Raw genomic sequence first — 27,258 nt, forward strand, 5'->3', positions numbered from 1 at the left:
TGAAGCTGAGTGTGAGAGAGAAAGGTTAAGGCTGAGGCTGTCTTTAAGCCTTAATATCTTATAAAGCTGTTTTTAATCACCACGAAGACCCACATTAAAAAAAGGAAACCAGGATTAATATCCAGGTTTGAGATGTTTAGAGCCACCAAGTAGCAGTTATTACTGTTACTGTGGCTGCTCTGGAGACAGGGGGGCAGACGATTCACCAGTCAGATTTTAAAATTTTGGGGGTGTGGGAACATGACTTAAGGGAGAAGATGTCCCAGTAATTCCCACACTCTTTCAGGGAAACACTGATTTGACTAAATTGCAAATTCATGTCTCCACAGATGTGCTCATGCACGGCACGATGCCTCTGTGTCTTTATAGCTACAAGACAAAGACAGGCACTTGTCCCCAAAACACCAGCGGGGTAGGTGAGTTTAAGATTTTTTGCCCATTAAGCTAGCTTGATAACTCTGTCTTAGCCTACTTGCTACACATTTTCAAATTGGCCATTACTTGATATAAGAAATTAATGAAGATTTTCTGCCACAAATAGATTAGGTTTGAGTTGTAAAGTTTTATAGAAGCACTTGTAGCACCAACGTGCTTAACTCCACAAATGCTGTAGACCCCAAATGTAGTTGTTCACTTATTCACGAGCAGTATATCCACTCAGGCTGAATTATCCCTAACAGAGCTTTAAGTATCTGCGGTCCAGTCGACCCACAGCAGGACAATAATGTTTTAATATGCAATAGTATTTAATGCTGTGCTCCTCCTTTTGCACTGAAAGTTAACTACCTTAAAAATGATTTTACAGTATTACTTTCTCGTAACTCATCTGCAGCCTCAGGGGGGTAGAGAGCAGCTCTTTCCTCTTTCTTTTTCCATCCTCTCCTGTTTCTCACTCTCTGCGTGTCTTCATAATAGTCTTCATAATCCCATTTCTCTCTCTGCCATTCTGCATTTTTCTCAAACTGAAGACATCATTCCCTTGAGAAACGGGTGCCCTTTGAGCCCCATAATATTTCCCCACCAAACTTCAAATTTGTCCAATTTCCTGTAATTGCTGCAAATTTTCTAATCTGACTGTAAAACCTTCCCTACTTGACATTAATACAGCCTCAGCCTTGCCGTCCCCTGGGGATTAAATAAGGGGAGGGCAAATAGCAGAGAGACAGTAGTTAGAGTGAGGTACTCTTTTCCAGTGCTTGGGTTGTCACAATGGCACCAGATCTAATTGGAAAGCATCTTGTTTGACAGTAAGTGCTCACTTTAATGTGACATCAACATTTCATTTGTAAGTGGTCAATATGCCAAACTATTTTGTGTGATGTATGAATGTTTACTGCTGTTCCTAAAGCATTTTAAAAGACCCTCCACCACTATTATGTTCCCCTATAGGGGAAGTTATTATGGTTACTCCCAACTCCCTGCTGTGCTGTTTGATGTTTCCTTGCGGGGGAGTGACGAGGTGCCTAGACGCCAAACATAAACTATTCCACCTGAGTTAGCTGACTTATCTGCAGTAAGGATGGTGGGTCAAAGTTGAACTATGAAATCTGTCTGTAAACATTGATGGATGTTTACATTACATTTATTCAATAAATCGACACTTTTATCCAAAACAACTTACAATTGCTATATATGCCAGAGGTTGCATTCCGCTGGAGCAACTAGGGGTTAAGTGTCAGGGACACATTTCTTTAAAGGTTAAAATTTCGTCCATGTTAAGTGGTGTTGTCACTCAAGATCATTGGATCTCTATGAGTGACTCCCGGTAACACTTTCCTGGTTAAAAACAAAGGGTGTTTACTCGTAAAACTCCCGAGCCTGTTGCAAAAAGAAGCACTGTGGACGTAACTTTTGCTGGGCCCAAAGGAATATGTTGCAGCTACTATAGCCGGTTTGTGGCTGCCAGCTGAAGCCATCTACTGCACAGATTCCAAAACTTTTTGTACCTACTAGTTATTTTGACTAGTATGTCAGTAACCTCTGGTAAAATATGTGAAATAATAATAATATGTTTGACTAAATTGGGGATTTAGTTTAAAACCTGTATGATTGTCTGACTGCTCCTGTTTCTTGACCTTTTTAGCAATGTTGCAACAATTAACATGGTGAGTTTAATGTTACTACTAGAGGTAGAAAGTAACGAATTACAATTACTAACGTTACTGTAATTGAGTAGCTTTTTTGTGTACTTGTACTTTTCAAAGTAGTTTTGTAAATCTGTAATTTTACTTTTACTTTTATTTTGTTTTATTTAAAATATTGTACTTCGCTACATTTTCAATCACATCCGTTACTGAGTAAAAAGTGCAAGGAAAAACCTGCGACCACTTCGGCTTCAAGTGTAAGAGAACAGAACAGCTTTATCATGCAGTGTTAAGCTGTGAAAAGAAAATGCTGTATTAAGTTACTGCTGATGCAAACTGAACATTTCCTGTTGCTGCAGCTTCATTTATTTTGAAGTAGTCACTGGAAATGCAATCTGTTTGTAAGTGAGATCAGCGCTGACCGCTGTCGTGTAGACCGCTACAATGTGTCAACACGACAAGACATCCGTCATTTTTAAAAATTTTTTGACAGCGGACCAGTTTGAAATAGGCCTATAGCAGTGAGTAATGCAATAGTCAGGAGCAGACACAGTGAGCTTTTAGATAAAGAGCTGCATGCGAAAGGCTGCACACCTCCACCTTCGCAGCCAGGTAACTGACTTCTTACACTTTCGCTGTTCACAGACTCATGTTGTGTACAGTTTAAAGTCACATCATGACTGCTCACATAATTATGGAAAATAACAATAACTGCCCGACAATAGTTTGTTTAGCTGCCCCAGACTTTTGTGTCCTGAGGTATCAAAAGGCATCTGCTGTTACCGTAGTAACTACAGGTGTCTCATGCACAATAACGGGCAGCTGCATAGCGTCACAACAGGTTAATGCCAATCAGAGATACATTTACAATTACAGATTTTAACCATCACTCTTCAGTGAACTCCTTGGCAGCGGTCTAAGAGCATTTTCTAGTTAAGTAGGCCTATGTAGATTTATCCTTATGGATTTAGACCTACCATGTTTTTAAGGAGTCTGTTCACACTGATATAGGCTAATAAAAAGGTTCATTTTGCGAAAGTTGAAAATATTAAACAGTAATATGGCAATTATTTTGGAAAGCCCGGCCCCCACAGTGTCTGCCTAGAACAAATGTAGTTGAGGACCCCTGATGAAGAAGTCAGTTAAATAGCCTACTTCCATTGAAATTTAAAAATAAGTTTTCATAGTTTGGAAAGAGGCCAAAAAACATCAGTGCATGACAATGTTTGTTGGCATTAGCAACTTGCTGGTAACTATTTATTTATTGTACTAAAGTTTGAATGTAAATAGGGATATGACTTCATAAAGTCCAGTGTTTCCCATTCTCCCAGTCCAGTGCGGCCTGCCATAGTATAATCTGTTCCGCCACAATTTTCCTAATAAAGCGAAACCATTCTCAAACTTCTCATTAAATGTCATTGTGGTCAAGTATCTATCAAACAAACTAAAATTGGAAGCGCCATATGGCTTTGTTCCATTATGAAATCACAAAAGACTGCAATTTAATTAAATAAGTACAATACGTATAAATAAGATATTAAATCCATATAAATAAGTTATTTTAGGAGGTTAAAAAAGTAACTAAGTAACTTTTACTCTGAGTAAATTTTGAATGAGCTACTTTTTACTTTTACTTGAGTATATTTTTATTCCTGTAGTTTTACTTGTACTTAAGTAAAAGTTCATCAAAGTAATCGTACTTTTACTTAAATGTTCAGTGTGTAAGTTTTAGTGGCATCTAGTGGTGAAAGTTGCGAATTGCACCTCCCCTCCCCCATCCAAGCGACTTGTATAGCTATGGTGCCTGAGAAAGGACAATTAGATCTCTCTCTGTAAAGATAGCAGAGACTTGCCAGTCAAGAAATCAGGTTCCTTTAGATTGACATATTAAGAAATTATATTTACTTGATTATTCAGTAAAACCATATGTTATTGTGAATATTATTGTTACTTGTTCATTAAACAGCCACATCAAGAAATGAAGTGTTACATGATGTCTTATACTCCTGTAATACATTATTATACTGTATTGTAACCATACTTGTTACATCTTACATCTGTAATCATACTGTTTGTTACATTTTTGGCTCACCTGGACTAACATACCAAAGCAAAGAACATCTCAAAAACTATCACATCTAGTGCATCAAGTATGACCACTGACCGATACCAAGAAAATGTAAGCCTCACTGTTTCTGCACCACAGTCCATTATAAACCACATAATATGGTCAGGTGAGGATCAAGGCTCCTCTCACTTTGCTTAATCAGTTAGATAAGAAATCTGCAAATCTTACCAAAATATTATTTTAAATTTTTTGAAATACAACAGAAACACAAAAAAACCCCGCTTTTGAATTAATTAATTCAACTTCATGTTTTTTCTACCAGAGCTGTAAAAGTTTAGCTGGCTGAACGCTTCCATGCTGTAAACTAACGTTACTGTTTTATTGCCAGTTACTGATCAGCTGATTGTCTAACGGCTAACTTTACCGGAAAAGCCAAACCACAGTGATGGAGAATAACAAGGCTACATGAAATTAATCCAACTAATGTTAAATATTTTACACCACTGAAACGTGTCACTTCTCTCTGTGATTATGGCCAACAGCTTTCATTTGCATCGCTAAAGTCCGATTAACTTAATTACCTGTCCAGCAGAAAACAGACAACTTCAGCTCCGCTTTGAAAACATCTCTCCCACATCAAAGCCTTCCATCTGGGAAAATTCACATCGATTATGTCCGTGATTTTTTGCAGTTATCTGTCTACATCTGTCCTGACTCTGTCTGGCTTCATCTTATTAAGATCCACAGGCTTTTTGCTCTCGTGCTAGATAACACCTGTGCTCGTTCATTTGTCCAAATGTCACTTCTCTTCTTACTTCTAATAAACCAGAGGACTACTGCATTATTATTATTATTATTATCATCATTATTATTATTATTATTGTTATTATTTTCTCTTCTTCTTCTATGGACGCATTTAATGTAGTGGCGGTGTCTACACTGCTGGAATTATACAAGCAGAAGAAGAAGCCATGATGACGAAACGCGCTCTGTAGCTCTTGGTCCATTGTCGTCTATTGTAGAAACATGACGAACCAATACTGTGACCTCCATAGAAGGGGGGGCCTGCAGTTATGGAGATATAAATGGCTCATTCTAAGGTATAATAATAATAATTATGGATATTATATTGCATTTCTGTGAATAGATCCTCAGAAATATTACACACTGAACCTTTAAGTAGAATATTTTTGTACTCTTTCCACCTCTGGTAATTACTGACAAGAATGATGGACCAAACTAAGAGAATGAGACCCAGTATCTGGTATCACTGTTTAACATACATACATGTTACACACAACCTCTGCGTCATTTGCTTCAGGGCCAATTGATCGGGTCCGATCTGACCCAAATGATAATTACATGCACAGCTTACACTGTGCTGTGCAAATACACAGAAATATTTCAAGCACACTACCTGGTTCACGCACAAAAATATTAAAGCAGGAACTCAAAGAAGAAAGTATTACTTTGAAGGCAGGGAGAGCGAAAAACACAAGATTTCACTTTCATGTCAAAGGTGAAAGCTAAAAAGCAAAAAAGAAGATCAGCGGTGTTTAGTGGATAAGTTTGGCAGGACGAAAATGAATATTTGATTTTCGTGCTCTTCCTGCAAACTGTGATAAATATTCAAGAGAGGGCAAAGCCTCAAGAGTTCCCCTTCATGAGATGAGACACCGAGCATGCGGCTGGGAGCCAAGTCAAGCGTGTAGCCACACACATGGTTCACACGCAAACGCACACTGTGGCCAAAACTAAAGGAGACCCAGTCTGATATTACACAAAGACACACGATTTCTCTCTGTGTCTTTCTCTCTCTCTCTCTCTCTCTCTCTCTCTCTCTCTCTCACAAACACACACACATATTTGGAGATGCAAACACAAATATGGCCTCCAAATTGGTGATTTCCGTCCTTATTTCCGCTCAAATAAACATAGCTGAGCAATTGTGTACACGCTGACAATAACACACGCATGAATGCACTCTAAAATAAATGCCTACATGCACACACACATCTCACAAAAGCTCCAAAAGGTGGCACATGTCAGAGCTGAGAGAGCAAAGTTTGTTTCCACCTTCGTCTTACAGTAAAACAAAATATCCACTTCAGGCGCTTTTATCACCCGATGAGTGGGGAATGGAGGGATTTAAAGCTATATACAGTATCTGGGGTAAGAGCTCATTTTATGATTCCTATCACCAGTTTCAGGGATGGTTGTCTGTCTTCTCAGTGTGTTTGTCTATAAAATTTCAACATCCCTGGGAGAACCACTTACCGTAGCGGCCTCAGGGTCCTCAGCAGCCTCAGCACTCTGAGCATGCCCAAGATCTTAGTACCAGAATTGGAGATGAGCGACACCAGGATGTCAATAACAGAAATCATCACCAGCATCCCATCCAGAATGTTCCAGCTGCTCCTCAGGTAGGACTTGTCCCCGAAACACCATCCCAAAGCCACAATCTGGACACACGTATGACATAGAGGCATGGTGCGTGAACATATAGCAGAGGGTCATTACTGCACGTTACTGACATAGCAGATAACACAAAGGGTAACCTGCTGTGGCACCGATTTGGTTTGGATACATTTCAAATTTAACATGAACTTCCAATGTGTGTGGCACAAAAAAGATACACAAATCAGTAATTGGATATCTGTTTTTGTCTGCGCGTTTGCAGATCTGTTATTTATGAAGCCTTCTTTTGTATTTATTAGGAGTCGATACTTAATGTCCCATACGCACAGCTTATTGACTTTTGCAAAGCAATTGTTTACTTGGCAGCAATCATAAAAGCTGCAAGCTCTTCCAAACTTCATTTCTTATCCTATAGGTTCCACACATCATTTATTCTGCCCATAAAGCAATTTGCATTCCAGAAAATAATACAGACTGGCTGCCTTTTTGTTTGTTTGTTGTTGTTTTTTTTAGCTCAAACTTGTTACATCAGGCACAGACAACTGTTTTTTTGCTTTGTGCATTTCTGAAGACCTTTTGTAAGAGAGAGAGTGAGATGTCGATGCTAATCAGTGCGTAACAGTATATACTGTATATGAATAATGTGACAGGGGAATCTTCAAAGAGGCTGATCAAACTTTACTGAGACAGTCCAGACAGCTTCTACTGACTCTCTACTTTGAGTAGCTGAATTCAGTAGTGCATATATGCATATATGCAAGTACTTGATTGTTATCCCGAAAATTGTGAGACAATTATAGTTTGCCTATTTCCATGTCATGATGCGTTATACTTCTACTGCACTACATTTCAAATGGAAATATTGTGCTTTTTACGTCTCTACAACTATATATTTTAATATAACACAATGAAAGAGGCTATTCTGTTTGTTTTGAAGGTACTTCAACCAGTTGTGGAAGAAGTATTCAACAATGTAAAACTACTCCATTGTAAGTGGAAAAAAGAAAAGCCCTGCATTCAGACTTATACTTAAGCAAATGTACTTAAATTATTAAAAGCCAACATTACTCATTCTGTAATTGTGACTTATATATTACATTATTAGTAATACTGATAACTGCATAAATATGAAAAAGCAGTATGTTTCTGTTGAAGCTGTTTCACGTCTTTGGACTTTTATCTAATCTTTGACCTTTGCTGTGAAATATGCAGTCATTTTTACTATTCATTCACATGGGATAAGGGGACCCAAACAAAATTTTCTTTGTTACAAAACCACTGGTTCAATCTTTGCACTGCAATATATACTTTGATCCCTTTGAAATGTAGTGGGAAAGTAGTACATGAAAATTGTACTTGACTTCAACTTAAATAAACATTTAAACATTGTACCTGTAATGCTATATTTTTGCATGCAGTATTCTGACATTCATGTACGTAAAAGATGTTAATAGTTCTTCCACCCCTGGTAACATAAGGATAGTCTTTTAGAGGAGAGGATACTTAAAAATCAAATGATACAAACAGTGCTTTGTGTGTGTGTGTGTGTGTGTGTGTGTGTGTGTGTGCACAGGCCCCATGTTCAAGAGCCCGCCAATCGCTCTGGGACCAAAAATAGAGACAGAGGCTTTGAATGAGTGACACCCATGAACTCTCCTCCCCTCTGCCTCTGCTCACTCCTGCCCACGCGTGCATGGACCTCCATTCAAAGCTGGTCCATTTGAATACTGGCGAGACAATCCTCCGCTTCGCATTATGAAACAGCCCTGAGTGTGCGCATAGTGTGTGTTTGAGTCTCAATCTCTCATTCTCCTTCCCCTAATTCAGTTTTCCTTTGTATTTTGGGGGGGCTTTTTGGTACATGCAGGTATCAGGCCGACTATATTTTCTCTGCAACTTTGTGTCTGAGCAGTATTTGGAGTCTGGTTTGGTTTTCTCAATCTTATGTAAATTTACATTGTGAGTGAACACAGATGTTTCATCTTGTTTCTTTCAAAGCTGGAGACAAATAATGAGGTATGGCAGCCTAACATACCGAATATTTTGTGGCATAGGAGCTGATGTCAATTGAGTCAGTGAGTAAGTGAAGATTTTGTGAAGGGATACAAAACATGTACCTTTAAAATGACGAGGCACAGGCCATAAAATGCAAGTTACATGCTACGGAATAAAGATATTCACTGATATTTATGTGTAATATGTGTCTCACCTTTACGGTCATCTCAGCCACAAAGATCGCCGTGAAGATGTAGTTGGACAAATTTAGGAAGATCCGCTCCTGCAGTAAAGAAGGAAAAGAGACCTGGGTGGGTTGAGGTACATGCTAACAGTTGTAATGACTTAAAATTCACAGTTTTGTTTTAAGCAACAGTTTGTTCTTTGTCTGCATCTAAATTGATTCAGTGTACAGCTGAATAATGTATGAGGGAGCTATTTTCCTCAATCACCAGCATTTCTGTACAAACATCCCTGCTGCACTCTAATGATGGCTGGCAGGCAATTACAGTGTTTACTATTTATTTGCACTGCACGGAATATTCAAACAAGGCGTCTAATCTTTGGGCCAACAGTCTTAATGTTAATTCCTTTGTGTTACTTGAATCACCTGAATCAAATCAGTTGCACTGTGAACAAGTGGCATTATATCACCTGTAGAATATTTCAGTGGTGCTGAGAAACAAGATTTTTAGGTGGAAGTTGACAGTTTTCCAATGAAACGAGCAAGTTGCATCAGGTCCTTTATTTGTTCATTAGAGATAAACAGTCAGTTCAGAAAACAAGCACCATCATTGTGTTATGTGAGCATGCACGCAACTCAGCACCATCAAGAGTGGGCTATTAGCTTACCATCTATACACACATACAACACTACTTGCTTCCCTGTTGCCTGAGGCAGCGTTGCTCAGTGGTGTTTGTGTGCATGCAGGAGAGGATGGGAGCCTATTTACTGAGCTAAACAAGGACTGACGAGAGAAAACAAGCACGCTAGCAAGAATAAGATCCCTTCACCGATTGCTTATTTACCCAACTTCCCCTCTGTCTGGGGAGACACAACCCTGTCCTACCACTGACTGCCTATGTACTGGCTGTGTGTGTGTGTGTGTGCGTGCGTGCGTGCGTGCGTGCGTGCGTGTGAGCGGTTGTAGGTGACTGCCTTTCCCACGGCCTCCAACTACCATCACGAGGAACACAAAATCACACACACAAACACAGACATGGCAGTCCTGCAGCGTTTTCTTGCGATTCCTCTGGGAATGTTAGGCATGACATTACTGGGAATGTTGAGAGGGTTTATAAATTCCAGACTTGACAGCAGCCATTCCCGTCTTCTGTGAACGTTCATTCATTCAGCGTTGAAAGAGTGAGACAGAGGTGAAAATGTACGCTGTCTGCGTTAATGAGAGATGAATTCAACAGGTCAACAGTTTACCTCAATTTGCTGTCAGTCCAAACACACTCTAGCAAAAGGCTGGATATTTAGGTGTGATTACATTACATTACCAACTGTAGCCTACAAGCTTTTAACTTAGGCAGGTTACACAAATAGACCTTGTGTTAACTAGCAAGCCTTCAAAAATAAAGCAATATAAACTTAAAGTTACCCTTTGTATAAGTGATGTGTGCGCTTACATTTGCCAACTGAAATGAAAAAACAAAAAGTCTAAAAAAACTTATCTTAATCTTAAATGGAGAATTTAGCTCTAAGGCCTAAACAAACAGCTCCAACATCACCATTTTAGCTAGCTATTGTGCAAAAATGAAGCACAATATCAACTTTAGGTTCTTTCTTTCCCCAGATCAAGTCTTATATTACATATACAAAGTGATGAATAAAAAATCTATAATCTTAGCAAACACTGTCAAACAAACAGAGATTTTACACAGTCATTTTTTTTTCAGCCTACTTTACATACACTCCATGTATGTTTTGTCAAAGTGAAATGAACTAAACGATGATATGATAAAAAAGCCTAAATGACAAATTATCCACACATTCTGAATTTTCTCCAACAAGCTTAACTTGCTCTAGAAGACTAAGCACATGTGTTAGCTTGCTAGCCATAATACTGCATGTCAATAACATTAGCTGTTGCCATTTCACATACATAAATGAAGCAAAGTCACAACTTTGGGTTACTTTTTCAAACTGACTGAAATTAATTAAATTAGATAATAAACAATGTTAAAGAAACAGAGAATTTCCTCTCTAGCAGGCTAAATATAGTTTGCTAGCTTAAAGTTTCCACGTAAATTGCTGTGGCTGCTAGTCATTTTAGCCAACCAAAATGAAGCACAGAATCAAGTTTACTGTAATTTTTCCATATGTATAGTTACGTTTAGTTAAAATTTAAATAAACAAACTGATAAATAAAATTAAGTCTATATAAAAAATCTGAATTTGGGGGTTTCCCCTCCAGCAAACCACCCATAGGTGATGGCATTTCGTTATGCGCACTGGTTGATTCCTTTCCTTTAGTGGGTGATTCTAGCTCAGCCTGGTTTGCAGTAATGTGGCAGAGACCAGCAATGACTTAAACTGAGAGGCACTTTGCCATGTTACACGCCAGTGAAAAACACTAACCAATACTAAACACTTCAAGTAGGTAATCCACAATGCTCCACTAGGCATTGTACAGTGGCAGCCACAGATGCTAGAGAGGTATACTATCTTTCTAACTTTTAAGGAGCACAAAAATTCTACAACTGTATAATGACAGCAATGCATTAGAAGATCACTGTGCAGAAATGCAATGTTAAATCTTTCTTAATGCATCATTCAATTATGCAATTACAAAGTCTTCCTGTATTCCAGAGCAGCAGAAAACAAGAGTCATCCCAATACCTCCTGGAAAGCCTTCTTCGGGGTCCAGTGAATAGCGCCATCTCTCTATCTTAATGTCTGGATCAGATGACGTGGCTGCAGAAAACTTAGATTGATTATATTTTATACTGTTAATGCTGATATAATCCAATTTTGAGCCCTAGACAGTGATGTAGTGTCCCCTAGCTCAATTAGGAATAATAATTCATAATAGGTGGTATAATCATCCTCAATCATTTCCACTGAGCAACAGGAAGACAGTATCCAGGCAACCTCCAGCACCAAACCAAAACAGCAATAGACTTAAAGCCAAAAAAAAAAGTGTGTGTGACATAACTTCCAGGACAATAAACTAATTATTCAGCCTGCATTCCACACTGAAATGTTGTGACTAAAAAATGTTATCTCTGTGTAACAATGACTACATTTCTATTTAAGGAATATAACATATGTCTTTTGTCAGGCTGGCGCTGTGGATGATGTAAAGCAGGTACTTCAAAAGAGTAGCAGTGATAAATTATACGTTTGGTTGTTATAAACGGCCACAACCGAATCAACAAGTGGAAAGTGATTCACAATTGGCTTCATTAATTCAAAACTACCCACACAGACAAACAAATAGCATCATGCAATGACCACCCAGGCAAATGAGATCTGCAGCAATAAGCATCACAGCTCAAAACTCTAATGACTGCTCATTCTTTTGTTTCGGGCTGCTTGCTGCGTCATAAATTTCCATCTAATTTCAATAATGACCTGCCTGGACACAACAGCCATGGCAGGAAACTGACAAAATATATGCCTTTAAAAAAATTACTAATGTTAGTGTGGCTGCTGTGGTTGATGTTGTGCATAATATGCATGTGTTATATTTACATATGTGAGTGTGCAAAGGTGAGAGGCAAGAAATCATCCCATCTGTATGTGTATGTATGATCTCTCTGCCCTGATTAGACCGGGCTGTCTGTGGGGCGACCTCCATTAGTTAAACATCTCCTTTCCAGGACATTAGCCACGTACGCCAGCCCGCAGATAATTGAATCAATTACAACGGCACTGTCTCCTCCGTGTTTTAGTCGCAAAACAAGCAGAACAGAACAATCCAGTGAGACCGAACCGCAATTAGGCCCAACCACGGAACACCTCGCTCAGTGATGGGGGGGGGGGGGATCACAGTGATAATTATTGTGTTTATGCATGGAGCGGCTAGGCTGTGTGACACAGAGTTAGATGTGTGCGTGTGTGTTGCTGCAAGGCATTCAACCAGCGCACCTCTATTTTTGAAGGGATGGTGCATTAGCTAAGGAGGTGATGGTGTTGATGATGCAGTGCAGTGGATACAGAGGTATAGCACACATTACCCAAAGCTATTGGCTCACAGTCATAGCGGAGTGGTTCCCTGCTAACACACAGTTCCACTTAATTTCTCTGCAGAGAGCAAACTACAGTAGCAAGTTAGCAACTTTGTTTTGGGTGTGTGTGTGCATGTGGACTTGCCGATAGGAACTTTCTCCCTTTTTTCTCCATTTCAGTTAGGACTTTTTTGATTCTACACATAACTTTCAGTTATGTCTGTGTCTATAAATATAGACATCTTATATATCTATATATATATATATATTATAGATATACACTTTTTCTTTTTATCCACTTCGTTCTGCGTTTGTGATTGAAGACTGTGAAGGCAACACACTCCAGCTGTGTTCTTTTCATAGACTCAAACTTTACAGAGTGGATATCCTGTCATATAGTCAGATGGTGTCTTTGTACTGGGTTTTGAGACTCACAGCACTGGTGGGGTCGATGCGAGGCCTCTCCATTGCGATAGTGATGCAGTTGAGGAAGATGATGACCAACACAATGTGGTCGAACATCTTGTGGTTGATGATCTTATTGCACAGGATCCGAAACCTGACAAAAAATACACAGATATTTGAAATTTCAGTAACACCAAAAATGGACTTGACACATAAGCATGCAAATAAAACAAGCAAGTGTACCTGTCAGTGTGTGTTTTGGTATGATTAAAGGATCTTCCCCTGATTTCATGCTTTACAATTATTACCAGAGGTGCAACTAGTTGAAGCAGTAGTAGCTGTGTCATAGATGCTGTTTGAGACTGATGCTGTCCTCCTTCTTCAGCCTTCACTTGGATGTTTTGACCATCACTATGCAGAATGATGTACGTGCAGAGTTTTCACCTTCATCTTAGCTCCCCTAAAAGCGTGATTTGTGATATTTTGGGGGGTTTCTAAAATATTGACAGCATGCTTTACTGACATTAATCACCATATTTCACTATCATCATGGATAATCAGGAGTGTCAGACTTCATCCAGCCGGAGGGAACGATAACCAACCATCCGCAGTGGGCCAGTCGCTCCGCGATCTCCTGTCCCTGGTCCGCCCCACTCCCTACTCCCTCTCTGCTACGGGTTGTGTCGCTAACACGGCCGACGCGCTGTGAACAGTTCGTGATCGTTCCCTCTGGCTGGATGAATATTAAGCACGGTCCATGCACTACTGCAGCTGGGGGCTGTCCGCAACGTCAGGCAACTTTCTAAATTATTCCCTCTCACGGAGAAAAGAAAGGTCAGGTTGCAAATGCATCCATAGCTTTTGTGTGAGAATCTGGATTTTTCAGGAAGGAAGGACTAGTTGCACCGTTAACAATTTTCAACTGGGTAATTAAACTTTTATATGTCTTAAAACATGTCTTTCGGTGATATTTAAGTATAAACTGCCTTTTAGAAATGCTCCATTACAAGTAGAAGGCCTGTGAAAAAAGTGAAAATGTCACTTAAGTAAAAGTATGCAAGTATTATCAGTCCACTGTACTGAGAGAACTGTGTGAAAGATGTGTGTATGTAATAAATTATTGAATTATTACTGCTGATGTATAAGTAGCCATACTAATTTTACGCATTTTATATACTGGTGAGTAGTTTAACCTATATTGCAATTATTTTGATAAACATATCACGTTTTGTAAGTAAAACCATTTACAATGTAACTAGTAATCTGTCAAATATGTACGGACACTTTACAAATAATGAATAATCTCATTCAATTTAAGAGAGCTTGTCTCACATCCACTAGCTCTGTAATGAACCGCTTTAGAATTAGGAATCATTAATTATGCCTGACTTTCATTACACAACATGAAAAGGTTCCCAGGCTTTTAGCTTGTGACAACAGAGAGAAAGAAAGAGGGAACGATTGTTATATATGACACTGAAAAGGATTAAACGGTGCATCAAATCCACTTTGATGGCTCATATCGGTCTAAGTGTACAGCAGGGGACAATATTGTGAGGCTTGGATCTGGATTTTTGGCTTTATTCTGCATTGCAGACACCATTGTGTCAACACTGCTGAGAATTACTAAGTTTGTGTGTGTGTGTGTGTGTGTATGTGTGTCATCTGACTGTGGTGATCTTTATGCATACAGCACACAGACTGGATGAATTAATTCCTCTTTGATATCCGCACGCCAAAGCCTTAATGCTAAAGAATTCAAGTGTTTTCCTCGAGCAGGAGGAAGGGAGGACACATGGCAAACACACGCCTCTGATGCCAGCTCTTCCTTCGCGGTTTGAAGAGCTGAAGTCTGGCAGAGGACTTTAATGTCAAGTTCAAATGGCCCCCAAGACTTACAAACACACCAAAAAAAAACAAAAAAACCCCGGAAAAACCTGTCAACAGACTCTCAAGCAAAAATCAAAAATACCCCTTTCTGTCAGACCTCTTGATGACATGACTGTTTATATGGAAAGATTTTGACCTGTTTGACAAGCTTCCTCCTCTGATGATATTTACTGATGTTTTGAGTTTTTTGGCATCAATGCTTCAACTGCTTCTAAATGACAGACATAATTTACTTAAAATGTGATTACAGTTATCACCAAGCTTACCCAAACACTACTCTCTTACAAATTCTCTAATTTAAAGCTGTACAACATCTTTTCCAACATGTTTGCTTATTTTAACATTTTAACATCTCCGTGGTGGTTTTACATTGCACTTCCGTGTGTAGCTGGTAGTGTGACATGGTTGCTTGGATCTTCTTTTTTTTTATTGTTTAATATTATATAGATGTTGCTTATAGCATCTGCAGCAGAAGTTTGCGTTTCGGTCGGTGGTGCTCAGATGATGGCATGACCTCTTTGTGCAGCACGGCTAGAAAAGATGAGAGCCGCCGTGCTAATTACCCGGTTCTTCTTCTGTGCATTCCAAACAAAAAAGAGACGCTTCCTGTGTGCTGGGTGATTGCTTTCCAGGGAAGCGCTGACAGATGCCGAGAACAGTTAACAGTTTTCTTCAGTTATAGGCTGAATCGCTTTAATGTTAGGTCGTTCAGCACTGCAAAGTTGCAACACAAAAAGTTTAGACATTAAGATGACACAGATCATTACTTTTCACTATTTACTGTAATTCTGAAACATCCTCCCTGCTGTCTATTTGTTCTATTCTTATCTAGGATTCTTATATGCTCCTCAGATGACCCACTACTCCCACCAGGTTCAGTATAGTTCCACATAATCTATGCAAAACCCTCAGGGAGCCCTGCACATCCCTGGTCCCCATGGACCATTGTTCTTACACAGCCCGTGGCAAACACATTTAATTGTAGTGACTGCATTACAGTATGCCTTCATACAGTAGCAGGGCGGCTACTCCGCTCGTTTAAAACTTCCCCTGCAGTAATCATCAGTAGTAGTAATAACAACCGTGAGCACAAAGGCAGGTTAAGGTGAACTCAAGTCCATGTGAAAGCTGCTGGACTCTGGCCTCCCACTATGTTGCTGTCTCTTGATGTGTTTGCGAGCACAGGCGGGCGTCCACGGTGGTTCAAGGCCAGAATGGGCGCCACGCAGAGCCTGTGTCCTCGTGTCACTCTCTGCGACAGCCAAACCATGCAGCCTGCTGCGATTGAAAGCTAGCTAGAAAGCTTGGTTTGAGCCAAGATCCTTCAGTTTTCTTAATACTAACAATAACAGACTACAGGGAGCAATTCCTATTAACCTTTTTCATATTATATAATACAGTCAACAGGGAAGAGAACCATCCAGAACTTTTGAAACGGCTCAGATTCACAGATATGAGAAATAGATGAAATAACCTAAACCATAAAACTGCTTTTGGATATTTTATAGAAACAGGGTACAACTCCACGGAGCACTTCATACTGTGTATCCTAAGAACACTGATACAAGCCATTTTAACTCTCAAAAGTTAACATTTTAAGCAATCTGTCACTTTGCAACATTCAAAGATTTGGGAGGACCCACCCTTATAAATTTATATTCCACCTGGAAAGTGGAAGCTACCAAGCTAGGCTAACTACCCTCCATTCAGAAAGTTCTAAAGTCTTTTGCTAACTTTAGCGCTGATGCTACTTTCCGTTTATGTTTTTTTAACACCTGCTGAGTCAGTGGCAGCTTCCACACACTCAGGTGTGTATGTCCTGCATTATAATGTTGGGGTTAGCTAGCATTAGCTGTCTCTCTTTCATGGATTCAGGCCCCATCCACACTACTGCGTTTTCGTTTTAAAACGGACACCTTTTGCTACATTTGTACCTCCCGTCCAGACTAAAACGGCGGGTAGCGTTGTAGTGCGGACGGACAAAGATGACCCACTTATCCCAAGGACTTTAGAAACGATGAAGCAGACGCTCACATTTGCTCTTTGATTGGGTCTTATAAGTCATACAAAGCAGAAACACGATGCTAGTGACAGAGTTTTTGATGTGGCATTTTTATTAAAATATTTTGTATCGTGCAAATAACACTTACTGCCTAAACTTGTACTGTGTATGTCGCCTTATTTACTTTGCGACTACTCCCAGTCTGTTTTCCGGCATCACAGTCACTTTTAACTCCCGTGTTACATTCAGTAACAGTCCCAGCTCGTCTTGCAAAATAAAATCTGGTGCGGTTCTTTGTCTGTATTTCTTTACTCTTTCGCCAAATTTTCTGTAACTACAAAATAGACCATCTGCTTCATGTTTACACCGGCATGCCCAGTGTACGTGAACGGCCACTAGATGTGCGTTTTCAGTTGTTTTAATTTTACTTCACTTAGTCTTTAATACTTTCTGTGGTGCTGCTAACACAAGTAACTCTGATGATGTAGATCATCTTCTACTGTATCTTTAAGTCCTTAAACACCCCAAACATCTGCTCATTTGGAATGGACATTATATGACACTGGTGAAGGCTAACATTAAGTGCCCATGTGGGGAGGGGCTCGTCTTTTGATGTTTAATTAGCATGTCGCGGTGCTGTGGGGGCAGGCTGGGGCCAGCGTGTTGCTTGGTGTTGCCTTCACAGCCACATCCTCCAAACAGACAGCAGAGATGCACAGATCAAAGCCCCAGAAGGAGAGGAGGAGTAAAGAAGGAGGGGTGAAGGATGGCGGGAGGCGATGGATTCCGCACGTGGCTGAGATAACACAGCACTCAGTTGGAGAAACTCCCTTCCTCCCTCTGGTCCTACTTACTCACCCCTGACATGGCAGAAATGTGCAGATAAAAGAGACTTCTGAAGTGAGAATGTGGGAGGGAATCGCAGTTGATATAGGATGGGTAGAAAAAATGCTGTGCTCACATTGGTGACATTAAAATCAGCATTCTGGGCTGTCAGTCTCTTCTTGTCAAGAAGACGGCTCAGTCTTTTCCTGTACACTTATAAAAAAAACTGATTTAAGAAGTGCTGTGAAGTTTTTCTTTTGAATATTTCATTTAATTTTAAAATACACAACTTTATTGGAAAATGGATTGTACTTGCATAGAGCCTTCCTAGTCTTCTGACCACTCAAAGTACTTTTACACACGTCACATTCACCCATTCACACACATCCATACATGGCAGAAGCTGAGGTGCCAACTGCTCATCAGAAACAGAAACTAACATTCACACATTGATGGCACAGCTTACCCGAGCAATTTGGGGTTCAGCATCTCGCTCAAAGACACTTAAGCACATACAGACTGCAGGAGCCGTTCACTTCCATGAATATGTAAAAAATCCCATATCATAGAAAAAGAACATGCAAAACTGAGTACAGGGCAAAGAGGTGGAGTTATGGAGATGAGCGCAGGTGTAAATACTACCTCGACTCTGGGGGGAAGAGGTAGAGTGACCATGTGTCTCGCTGTCGACACCACTCTGGTTGTTTCTTCTCCAGCCAGCGGAACAGTCTAGCAAAGCGACCCTGGAAGGAGTTAGAAGTGCACAGTACATTCATTATTCATATGTTCCCAATTTCCTGTTGTCCACTGAGTAAAGTTTTTGAATTGTTCTTGCAACACTGTTTATACTTATAATAATAAATACAATAAAACAAGGTTTGTCAAAAGGGCCATCTGCAAACCAACAGAGGGATATGCTTCAGCCTAATCCAATATGCTAATATGCATAGCTGAGATTCCATCAGAGATTATATAGTTTTAAATTATTAAACCCTTAAACTAATAATATTTATTATCTAGGGAATTTCATTTGGAGAGGGTTATGAGACAGGGCTGCCCTCCTTCCCCACTAATTCAACATAAACTAATCCTGATTCTAAAGCCTAGACACTATTTCCTTGTTTTTAAGATGCTTGGGAGGAAATTTTTTGTTCATGATGACAGAAGTACAAAAACACGCTAACGTGCACACAGACTTACCATGCTGGCCTCGTCTTCTGCATTTTCGTCTTCAGTGTTGTCCTCCAGAGAGACATGTGTGGGGCCCAGGACTGGCAAAGAGCCCTTCCCATTGCAGTCACTGTGCTCTGGGGGCCGTAACTGGCCCAGTGAGGGGGGCCTGGAGCTGTGCATACTGGCTGAGCGGTACAGATAGGGCACCTACACAGAGAAAACGACAGAATGCAGTTTAGTTTAGGTAGATTTGGTAACCTGTGTTTCATACAAGAAGATTTAGTACTGAATGCATTTGTTTATTGTTACTATGAGTGTTTTATCCTCCTCCCTATATTGCCCTGTGTGGTTGTCTTCTCTTTGGCTTTGTGAAGACTATATACATGTTGGAATTTTTGTGTTGGGCTGAAAGAACTGTACTGTTTTGTCACGTAAAGCAATTTCCCTCCGTCCTGCTAAGCTAAGTCCTTCCCTCGTGTATTCCTGAGAGCTGAGTGAACAGGTTTGCTTATTAAAGGGCAACTATGGTATTTTTTTAAACATGGACCCTTTATTTGTGTTCATGTGACTAATTGGGACAGCATTTGTTAAAACTGGTCCAGTATTGAGCAAGCTCGGATTGTTATTACAAGTGTCTGACAATATTATGAAAATGATACATACAGAGATAGACCTTTATAAAGGGTAAGATCCTTTTTTATTTGACCAGAAACAGTTGCTATATCGCTTTCATCAACCACCAGACTCCCTTGACAATAAAGCCGCAAGCGGCGGGAATGATCGGACTCCAAGCAAGTTGCAAAAAACGCAACATTTGACATTTTCAGAGGAGAAGAACAGATGCAGAAGACTTAAGAGATTAAAGTGATGAAAGAATGTGGATTTTGAGATAATTGCGGAAACGCAAACTTGATTTTTACAGCATCACCTTGAGATCAGAGAGTGTCATTACATGTACCTGACTACGGGGTGAAATGCTAAACCCACCAGATATATCTTGTGTTTCCAAGATTTAAAGTTTAAGCTGCACAAACACTTTTAAGCTGAGAAAATTAAGAAGAAAGTGTCGCGGGATCCAAATAAAATAGAGAACTTAGACTCACTATGAACTGAACACCCCCATTGTCAGCAAGTCTGACTTGGTCACCTGGGGATTTGAACCCTGGAACTTCAGATCTCCAGAGTAGGTGACTTACTGACTGATTTATTGGTGAGAAGCTGTTCCCACACACCTTCTCACAAGTTGATGTAGTGACGTCACATGTGCCAGACCCGGATATGACCAATCTGAAAACCCTTTGAAATACTTGATATTGGCCATCTGGAGAACGACTCTGTTGAGTTTGGTGGCGTTTGAGGAAAGGCTTGCGGAGATATAGATGTATAGCATATTCTGAAAAATATAGAGTGACATATCTGTGGATGTGCTGACAAAAATTCAGCTCTCTAGGACGTACAGGTGATTGTCTTCGATTTTCTGAAGTTAGGAATGAGAAATGTCTAAAAATTTAAATTTCTTGTAATAAGCCACGCCCACTTTGCGCAGTCATCAGAGATTGAAATAATGAAAGAAGATTGACTATAAACGAAGCTGTTTTTAAGATAATTGCAAAAACGCAAAGTTGATTGTTATAGCGCCACCATGAGGTCTATGAGGGCGAGTAGTGGGTGGAATTTGCAACCTACGTGCCAATTTTGGTGAGTTTTCGTCCAGCAGTTTTTGGTGCCCAAACACTTTTAGCGTAGAAAATGAAGAAAGAAAGTAAGAAAGAAAGAAAGAAGAAGAAAAATCTGAACTAAAACAATAGGGCTCCAGCAACTTTACTGCTTGGATCCCTAAAAAATAGTAACCTCTCAGGTACTGCTGCCTCGTTTGGTTAGTTATTGTGTGACTATTGTGTTTTTAACCTTTTATAACACCAAAGTACCACAATAACAAACAAACAAAAACAACAAAGTCACACAATAACACTAACTAACTGACCGAGGTATCTCCCGTGTTCGGTGAGATAGAATTGCTGTTTTTATCAACAGAGTCTGGTAGCTTTGACAAGAGCAATGTAGTATAGTCCTTCTGGTTAAAGGTCTTTTTTTTTCTTTTTTAAAAAAAGGTCTATCTCTGTAGGGACACAATGTTGTCAGACACTTATAATAACAATCTGGGCCTGTCAGTGGCAAAAAGAAGCAATACAGTGGATATACTTGGACAGGGTGCAATTACCTGCAAAGTTTACATTGCAGCCCTGTTTCGCTGCTGACTGCAGCGCACTTGCTTAATACAGGACCAATTTCAAAAAATGGAAAAATCCAGAAGCTACCCTTTAACATTCCTTCAGCCAGAGAGGAATACTTATCCAGTACCCCTGCTCTCATTTTTTGTTGGAAGAAAACCTGCATACAATCAACTTTCTATGGCATATGCATAAAGAACACCACCATAAGCATCCTGCAAGCTGCCTACCAGATCTGAATGATCTGTATGAATGTGCCAAAAAGGTTGTAATACTGTATTCGGCAGTGTTGTGTTTCTGCTTAGAGCTATGACTGCACTCCAGGAATAACACTCCACTAAGCATCAAAGAAGATGCCATAAAAAATCTGATAATATAATTAATAAATAAGATGTTTACTAAAATTTGCTACTGTCAAGTATTGGTAGACTTCGTGGAGACGTGGTATAAAGCATAGTTTCTAACCCAATTGTGCTCCAAGTCAAGTGTCATACAGTACTGTGGACAAATACCCTAGACATATACCTGAGCTGTTGGATACACAGCATCTACCTGCAGCAGAGCATCAGGGGGTAAATCCATAGAGCTCCGAGTCTCCACTGACTCCATCCTCCGGTGTCGGGGCCCTCTTTGCGACTTGGACATGGAGTCCGTCCTGGCCAGAGAGGCGTCATCTTCCTCCATCAACCCACCTCCTCCTTCTCCTCCACCTTCCCCCTCTTCCGAGCTGGAGCCACCCTCCCCGGAAAGGAGAGACCGTCGTTCCCCAGACTGCCGCTTCTGCCTTTTGAGTGACGGGGCGCGACCCAGGCTGTTCCAGCTGGAACGACGGCTGGTCCAGCCACTGCCAGAGTTCCATGGGGCACAGGGGGAAGTGCTCCGTGCACTGGTCTGGAGCAGCGTGATAAAAAGCAGGAGAGAGAAAAATAATACAAGAGGGACAGTATGTAAAAGTTTTGGTCTTATATCTTAGCACTCTGGGCATGTAGTTCCTTTGTGCAAACAAACCAAATTGGATTGACTCGGCTTGACGTGAGCCGAATTGAATAGAGATTCATGCTAATAGACAGACAGGAGCAGATGTAGAGTGGGCTTATTTTCTCAGGTGGTTAACCTGGTCATCAGTTTGTCAAAAAAAAAAAAAAGAGTGGCAGTGGCAGCAGTAAGTCAGACCAGGCTCGGCACATTCATCATCATCATCTATCATTATGACCTCCACATATCAGCAGGACACATACAGTGAATTCAGAGAGACACTCAGGGAAAAGCCTGGTGGCGGTGGGGCCTGGAGGTATAATTTCTTGCACTCACCCCCATTCACATGTATTAATCTTGGCTTTCTGACATCCTGAAACAGGGTTATTACACGTTAAAACTGCCACATATTGTGTGTATGTGAGAGTATTAATATACAAACCGGTGATTTGTCATAGCAGGCTGGGTCTATGGAGACGTTGCTGCCTCGACGGGACTCGTAGCCCACGATGGGGTCACCACAGACCGGCAACTTGGGGATGGGCATGGGGGTGGCAGCCGTGTGGGTAATTAAAGGTGGAGTCAGGCTGGTCTTCAGGTCCACGTGGCCATTTACAGGCACTACTATTAAAGGAAAAGAGGGATGAAGAAAATAAAATTTTGTGAGTTTGGAGTGGGTAAGAGGTTGAGTGTTAGGGAGGACTAAAGATGACCAGGGTTTACGGTAAAGGAGAAAATGAATGCATTGAAAAGGAAGCGACGTAGGTGAGAGATAGAGGGGACAGAACAAAGTCGATGAAAAAAGCATCATAGAGGAGAATGAAAGTGCTAAATTCAATAAAAACAGGAGGAAGAGCAGGAAGAGGTGGTGCATGGGGAGGAGCGCCACAGGGGTACACCCTCAGTAACGCAGCACAGCATACTTAAAAATGGATGCCTCAACCTGTTATTGAGCGACATGAATATTTCAGCAGGGCATTAATCTTATGAGATGCGTGGGAGAGAATATTATGTTTGGCAGCAACACAAATAACGCTAATTCCTCCTTCTTCCAACCTTTATCCAAGGCCTGGAAGATGTATATTAGGCTCCTCCAGCTATATAAGCAGTTTTATACAGAGCATCTGAAGAGGCTGAAGAGAGATGATACCGTACGCCTGGGAGTTGTGCTCCATAGTGTTTTCTTTGGGCTTTTCAGTCTGCACGAACAGTAATTAGAGGGGATGGGAACTGGCATACGAGGTATTATGGATGAAGCTACTGTACTGGCCTGATGCTGTGCAGGGAGACAGCCAGGCACGTGCCCACTGAGTGTGGTCAGAAACCAACAGGGGAAAAGAGTGAGAACAGGAGACCACAGACATGTAACAGGTGGGGGGATGTTTGTAAAGGGAATACTTTAAATGCCTTCGCCCTAACTTGCTGTTGTATCACAAATGTTTTACATACATTTATTAAGAAACACATATGTAATCTACAGGGATCAAATAAAGATTTAGCAGCAGTTAACTGTGCAAACAAGCAGAGTCTGTCGTTTGTATACATATGTAGTTTATGTGCATGCCTCACCTGCAGAGGCTGATAAATCCTTCTTGCTGCCGTTGACATCCTCCATACTTCGTGCGCAGGAATCGATCTCCGAACCCGATTTAGAAGCATCACCCTTGACACACAAAAGCACACAGCGTGTTTGAGGAACACACCTGTGAAAAGCCCTGTTTCTAAGTAGAGTTAACAGGAAGCAGGTGGGTTGAAGTTGCCTCTAAACACCGATCCCTGCATAGCTGGATCTCAGTCCTAGTGTCACATCAGTCCTTGTTCAGATCTGACCGTGGATCAGTCACTAGAGGCAACCTCCCTCTTGTAAGCAGACAGGTGAGGGTGTGGTCTCCCTGATTCCAGTGTTCAAAGGTCAAAGGATACAGAGAAATGGTGAGTAATTTTAACTGTGTAAAGTGTTGTCATGCATGGAGAGTGAGAAGGTTCATAGAGAAACCACACTGAAACCCAATCAGGAAAATGCAACAAGGCACTTTACCAAAAGAACCTGGGCAATATATCGAGTCCACTTTGTTGGAGAAAAACGCATTGGCCGCATGGCAATTGCCTTTACTCACCGTGACCCATAAACAGCTAAAAAAGAGCTTCAGTGTGGTTGCTAGATCTACAGTTTTCACACTTGCACACAAACACACAAGACACCCCACTTCCTTGTGGTGTAAGGCAATCTGTAAATCAGCAACCCAGTTTAACTTTTGTCAGAGCAGCAGAACTGTTTGTGGCTTGTTTTGTTCTCTATCATTGTTCCAGACAGTGACTACCTCACATTTACACCTTTCTACTCCTTCTTACTATCTTTCACAGACTTTTCTTAAGCTCTTAATTACTCGTTACTTGTTTTATATTCTGCGCTTCACACTGCCTTCCACTTGCAAACCTACTGCAGTGAGCCTCAGAGTTCTTGCTTGTATTTGTTGCACTACACCAGAGCCTTCAAGACTGCATTAATATGTGTGAGGGTGCCAGGTGGATGCTGGATTAATAGAATGCCGACCCAGTGAGTCAGACCTCTGTGGTAGCAGAGTGAGTAAACTGCGTGCAGAAAAGCCTCAGGACCTAATCACCATGCACCTCCTTTTAAACTAACAAATTACTTTCTTGATACTTCCCATAAGTGAGAGAGAAAGGCAAAGTGGGTGTGGACATACTGCATTTTATATTTGTTTACTTCAGGCGAGTTGGGTCTGGTATCTGTGAGGCAGCAATTTGCATTTTTTCTTTTCTTTTTTGTGTGTCCCAGGCTGATTTCCCCCGACCTGTTAGGTGTGGGAAAATTATGAAAAGGCCAATCAAGTCAAGAAGCTACTTGGAGACCGATGTGGTCGCCATGCTCATGACATTCCTGCATTCTACTTATTTATCACAGTAGCTCGTTCCTATTGAACAAGCCTCTCGTTCCTATTTAAAAATGTCTCACAGGATGAAGCCAACTGACTTTGGTGATCACCTGACTTTTCCTCTAGCACCATCATCAAGTCAAATTTGTTCATTTGTCCAATAATTTGGTTTATGACCCAATACCTGCAGAACTAATGACAGTCCCAGCGGCATCGACTGTACTTTCTGTAAATTAGAATGTGTTAGTATGCTAACATGCTAAACTAAAATGGTGAACACTGTAAACATTCTAGCTGCTTAACATCAGCACGTTAGCATTGTCATTGTGGGCTTGTTAGAATGCTGTTAGCATTTTAGCTCAAAGCACCACTGTTCCTTGGTACAGCTTTATAGAGCTGCTAGCATGGCTATAAAATCTTAGTTCTGTTCCTTGATGCATGTTTAATGTCAATGTTATGTCAAGTGCCATATTGTATAACTGACTAGTTGTTTCAGCACAAATCACTTTTTTTTGTTAAACCTTTTGGATGAGAAACGCCTTCAGGAATCTAAAGCCTGTTCAATTGCCTTTGACTTAGAACTTCTAGATATAGCATGACCTGAATGACGGAGAATCTTATCAGACATTATTGTTATTATGGTAATTCATATAATCATTATGAAGTATAATTTTTCAGATACTTGCCTGTATGTATATCTAAATGTTTAGCTTTTTTAGTTTAGCTTTTCTTGTTTTAGCTATTTGTTACATGTATGTTCCTGTACATTAGCTCTTGGCACTATGTGTACGTACAAGAGCTATTGAAAGCCAGAGTCAACTTTGTCACCTTCTACATACTCAGCCAATAAAGCGGAATCAGATTCTAAAGGAGTAGAATTCAGACAACCAGGCCTAACCTGTCTTTAGCTATAATTTTATAAATGTTTGGGCACAAAAGATTGTACTGCATTCAAATGTTCACGCATCCACCATCACGCAGACATACTGTTTATCAAACACACAGCCCACACCCTCTACAATTTATCACCAGACACGAATAAAAAAATAACAGTTTTAAGCACAGCAGGAGCCCCTCTCCCACAGGGCTCATCAACCCACACGCAATCACTCAGAAAGGACAGCTGTGATAGGACAAACCCTGTGGAGCATCAGCAATAAGCATTGTGGGTGCTCAACCTTAAAGTATCTCCTCTCCCTCTGTCTTTATTTCGGGGGGGGGGGGTGCTTTTGGTCTTGGTTTTTTTTCCTGCTGAGCGGTGGTCAGTTAGGAGCTTGTACCTGCGGTAGCTTCTGGTCAGTGGAAAGGTCAGTGTGACAGAGTGGATGTGTACTCACACAAACATCAAAGCTAGGCCAGGGGCTTTGTTGTGAGGATCTTGTAGTATAAGCATAGAGACCAGACCTGACACGCCCAGATGAGGAGTGACGGGACAACCAGACTGTCATATCTCCTTTCTGAAGCACACAGATAAAACAGCTGGCTTTAAGGAATTGACCCAGGTTTTGAAAAATTGACAGGTTCAACAAGAGACGCAAAAATCTTCATCATCATCCATGTGTGCTCCGCAGGTTGCGTGCTGTGGTTATCCCTGCTAAGGACTGTTATATACTATATAACGGATCTGTCAAACATTGCAGAGGGCATTGTAGGTGTGTTCAGACAAAACAAAAAGGTGAATTTTAGAGGCAGTGTGACTGCATATATATCAGTAAAAAGATGCAAGCAGCCATGAATTTGCATGAATTTGCCCGCCACGGCACGAACGGAGGTCTAGGCACCCGTGCAAGTTGAAAATTAAAAAAAAGTGCGCTTATCCTGGGGCTTTAATCTAGCATTATTTCATAAACGTACAGACAAGAAAGGAAAAAGGAGTGAGACTGGAGGAAACCTACAACACAGAAACACTGGCTGAGCACACACATTACTGGCTAGCTTACATCCAACATCAGTACAGTTGGTACATTGGCAGTAGCAAATAAACACAGACTATCTAGTGGTAAAATTCGCACAAGTTTAAAAAAAGCATAAATTTGCTTTGCTTTCTGTCTGAACGCACCTTACAGAGTGAATCTCCAGAATTTGTAGCGTGATGCTAATTTGCTGGCAGGGCCAT

The 27,258-nt window shown here is 40.6% G+C and overlaps 1 protein-coding gene across 1 annotated transcript in view; it reads right to left on the reverse strand.

Annotated features, from left to right (window-relative positions):
• The window catches only part of cacna1g (calcium channel, voltage-dependent, T type, alpha 1G subunit), a 279,605-nt gene that overhangs the window by 64,075 nt on the left and 188,272 nt on the right, over positions 1–27,258 (reverse strand). The window contains exons 16-23 of the mRNA XM_038736528.1: positions 23,815–23,908; positions 22,688–22,869; positions 21,823–22,161; positions 19,067–19,246; positions 18,509–18,609; positions 13,180–13,303; positions 8,780–8,848; positions 6,430–6,614 (exon numbers count right to left, since the gene is read on the reverse strand). Coding sequence (XP_038592456.1) covers positions 6,430–6,614; positions 8,780–8,848; positions 13,180–13,303; positions 18,509–18,609; positions 19,067–19,246; positions 21,823–22,161; positions 22,688–22,869; positions 23,815–23,908 — 1,274 coding nt within the window. The remainder of the gene's footprint in view (positions 1–6,429; positions 6,615–8,779; positions 8,849–13,179; positions 13,304–18,508; positions 18,610–19,066; positions 19,247–21,822; positions 22,162–22,687; positions 22,870–23,814; positions 23,909–27,258) is intronic.

Source organism: Micropterus salmoides, unplaced genomic scaffold (assembly GCF_014851395.1).
Source record: "Micropterus salmoides isolate LMB-PRFRI ecotype aquatic unplaced genomic scaffold, ASM1485139v1 Ms_hic_scaffold_21, whole genome shotgun sequence".
In the NCBI taxonomy this organism is placed as follows: domain Eukaryota; kingdom Metazoa; phylum Chordata; class Actinopteri; order Centrarchiformes; family Centrarchidae; genus Micropterus; species Micropterus salmoides.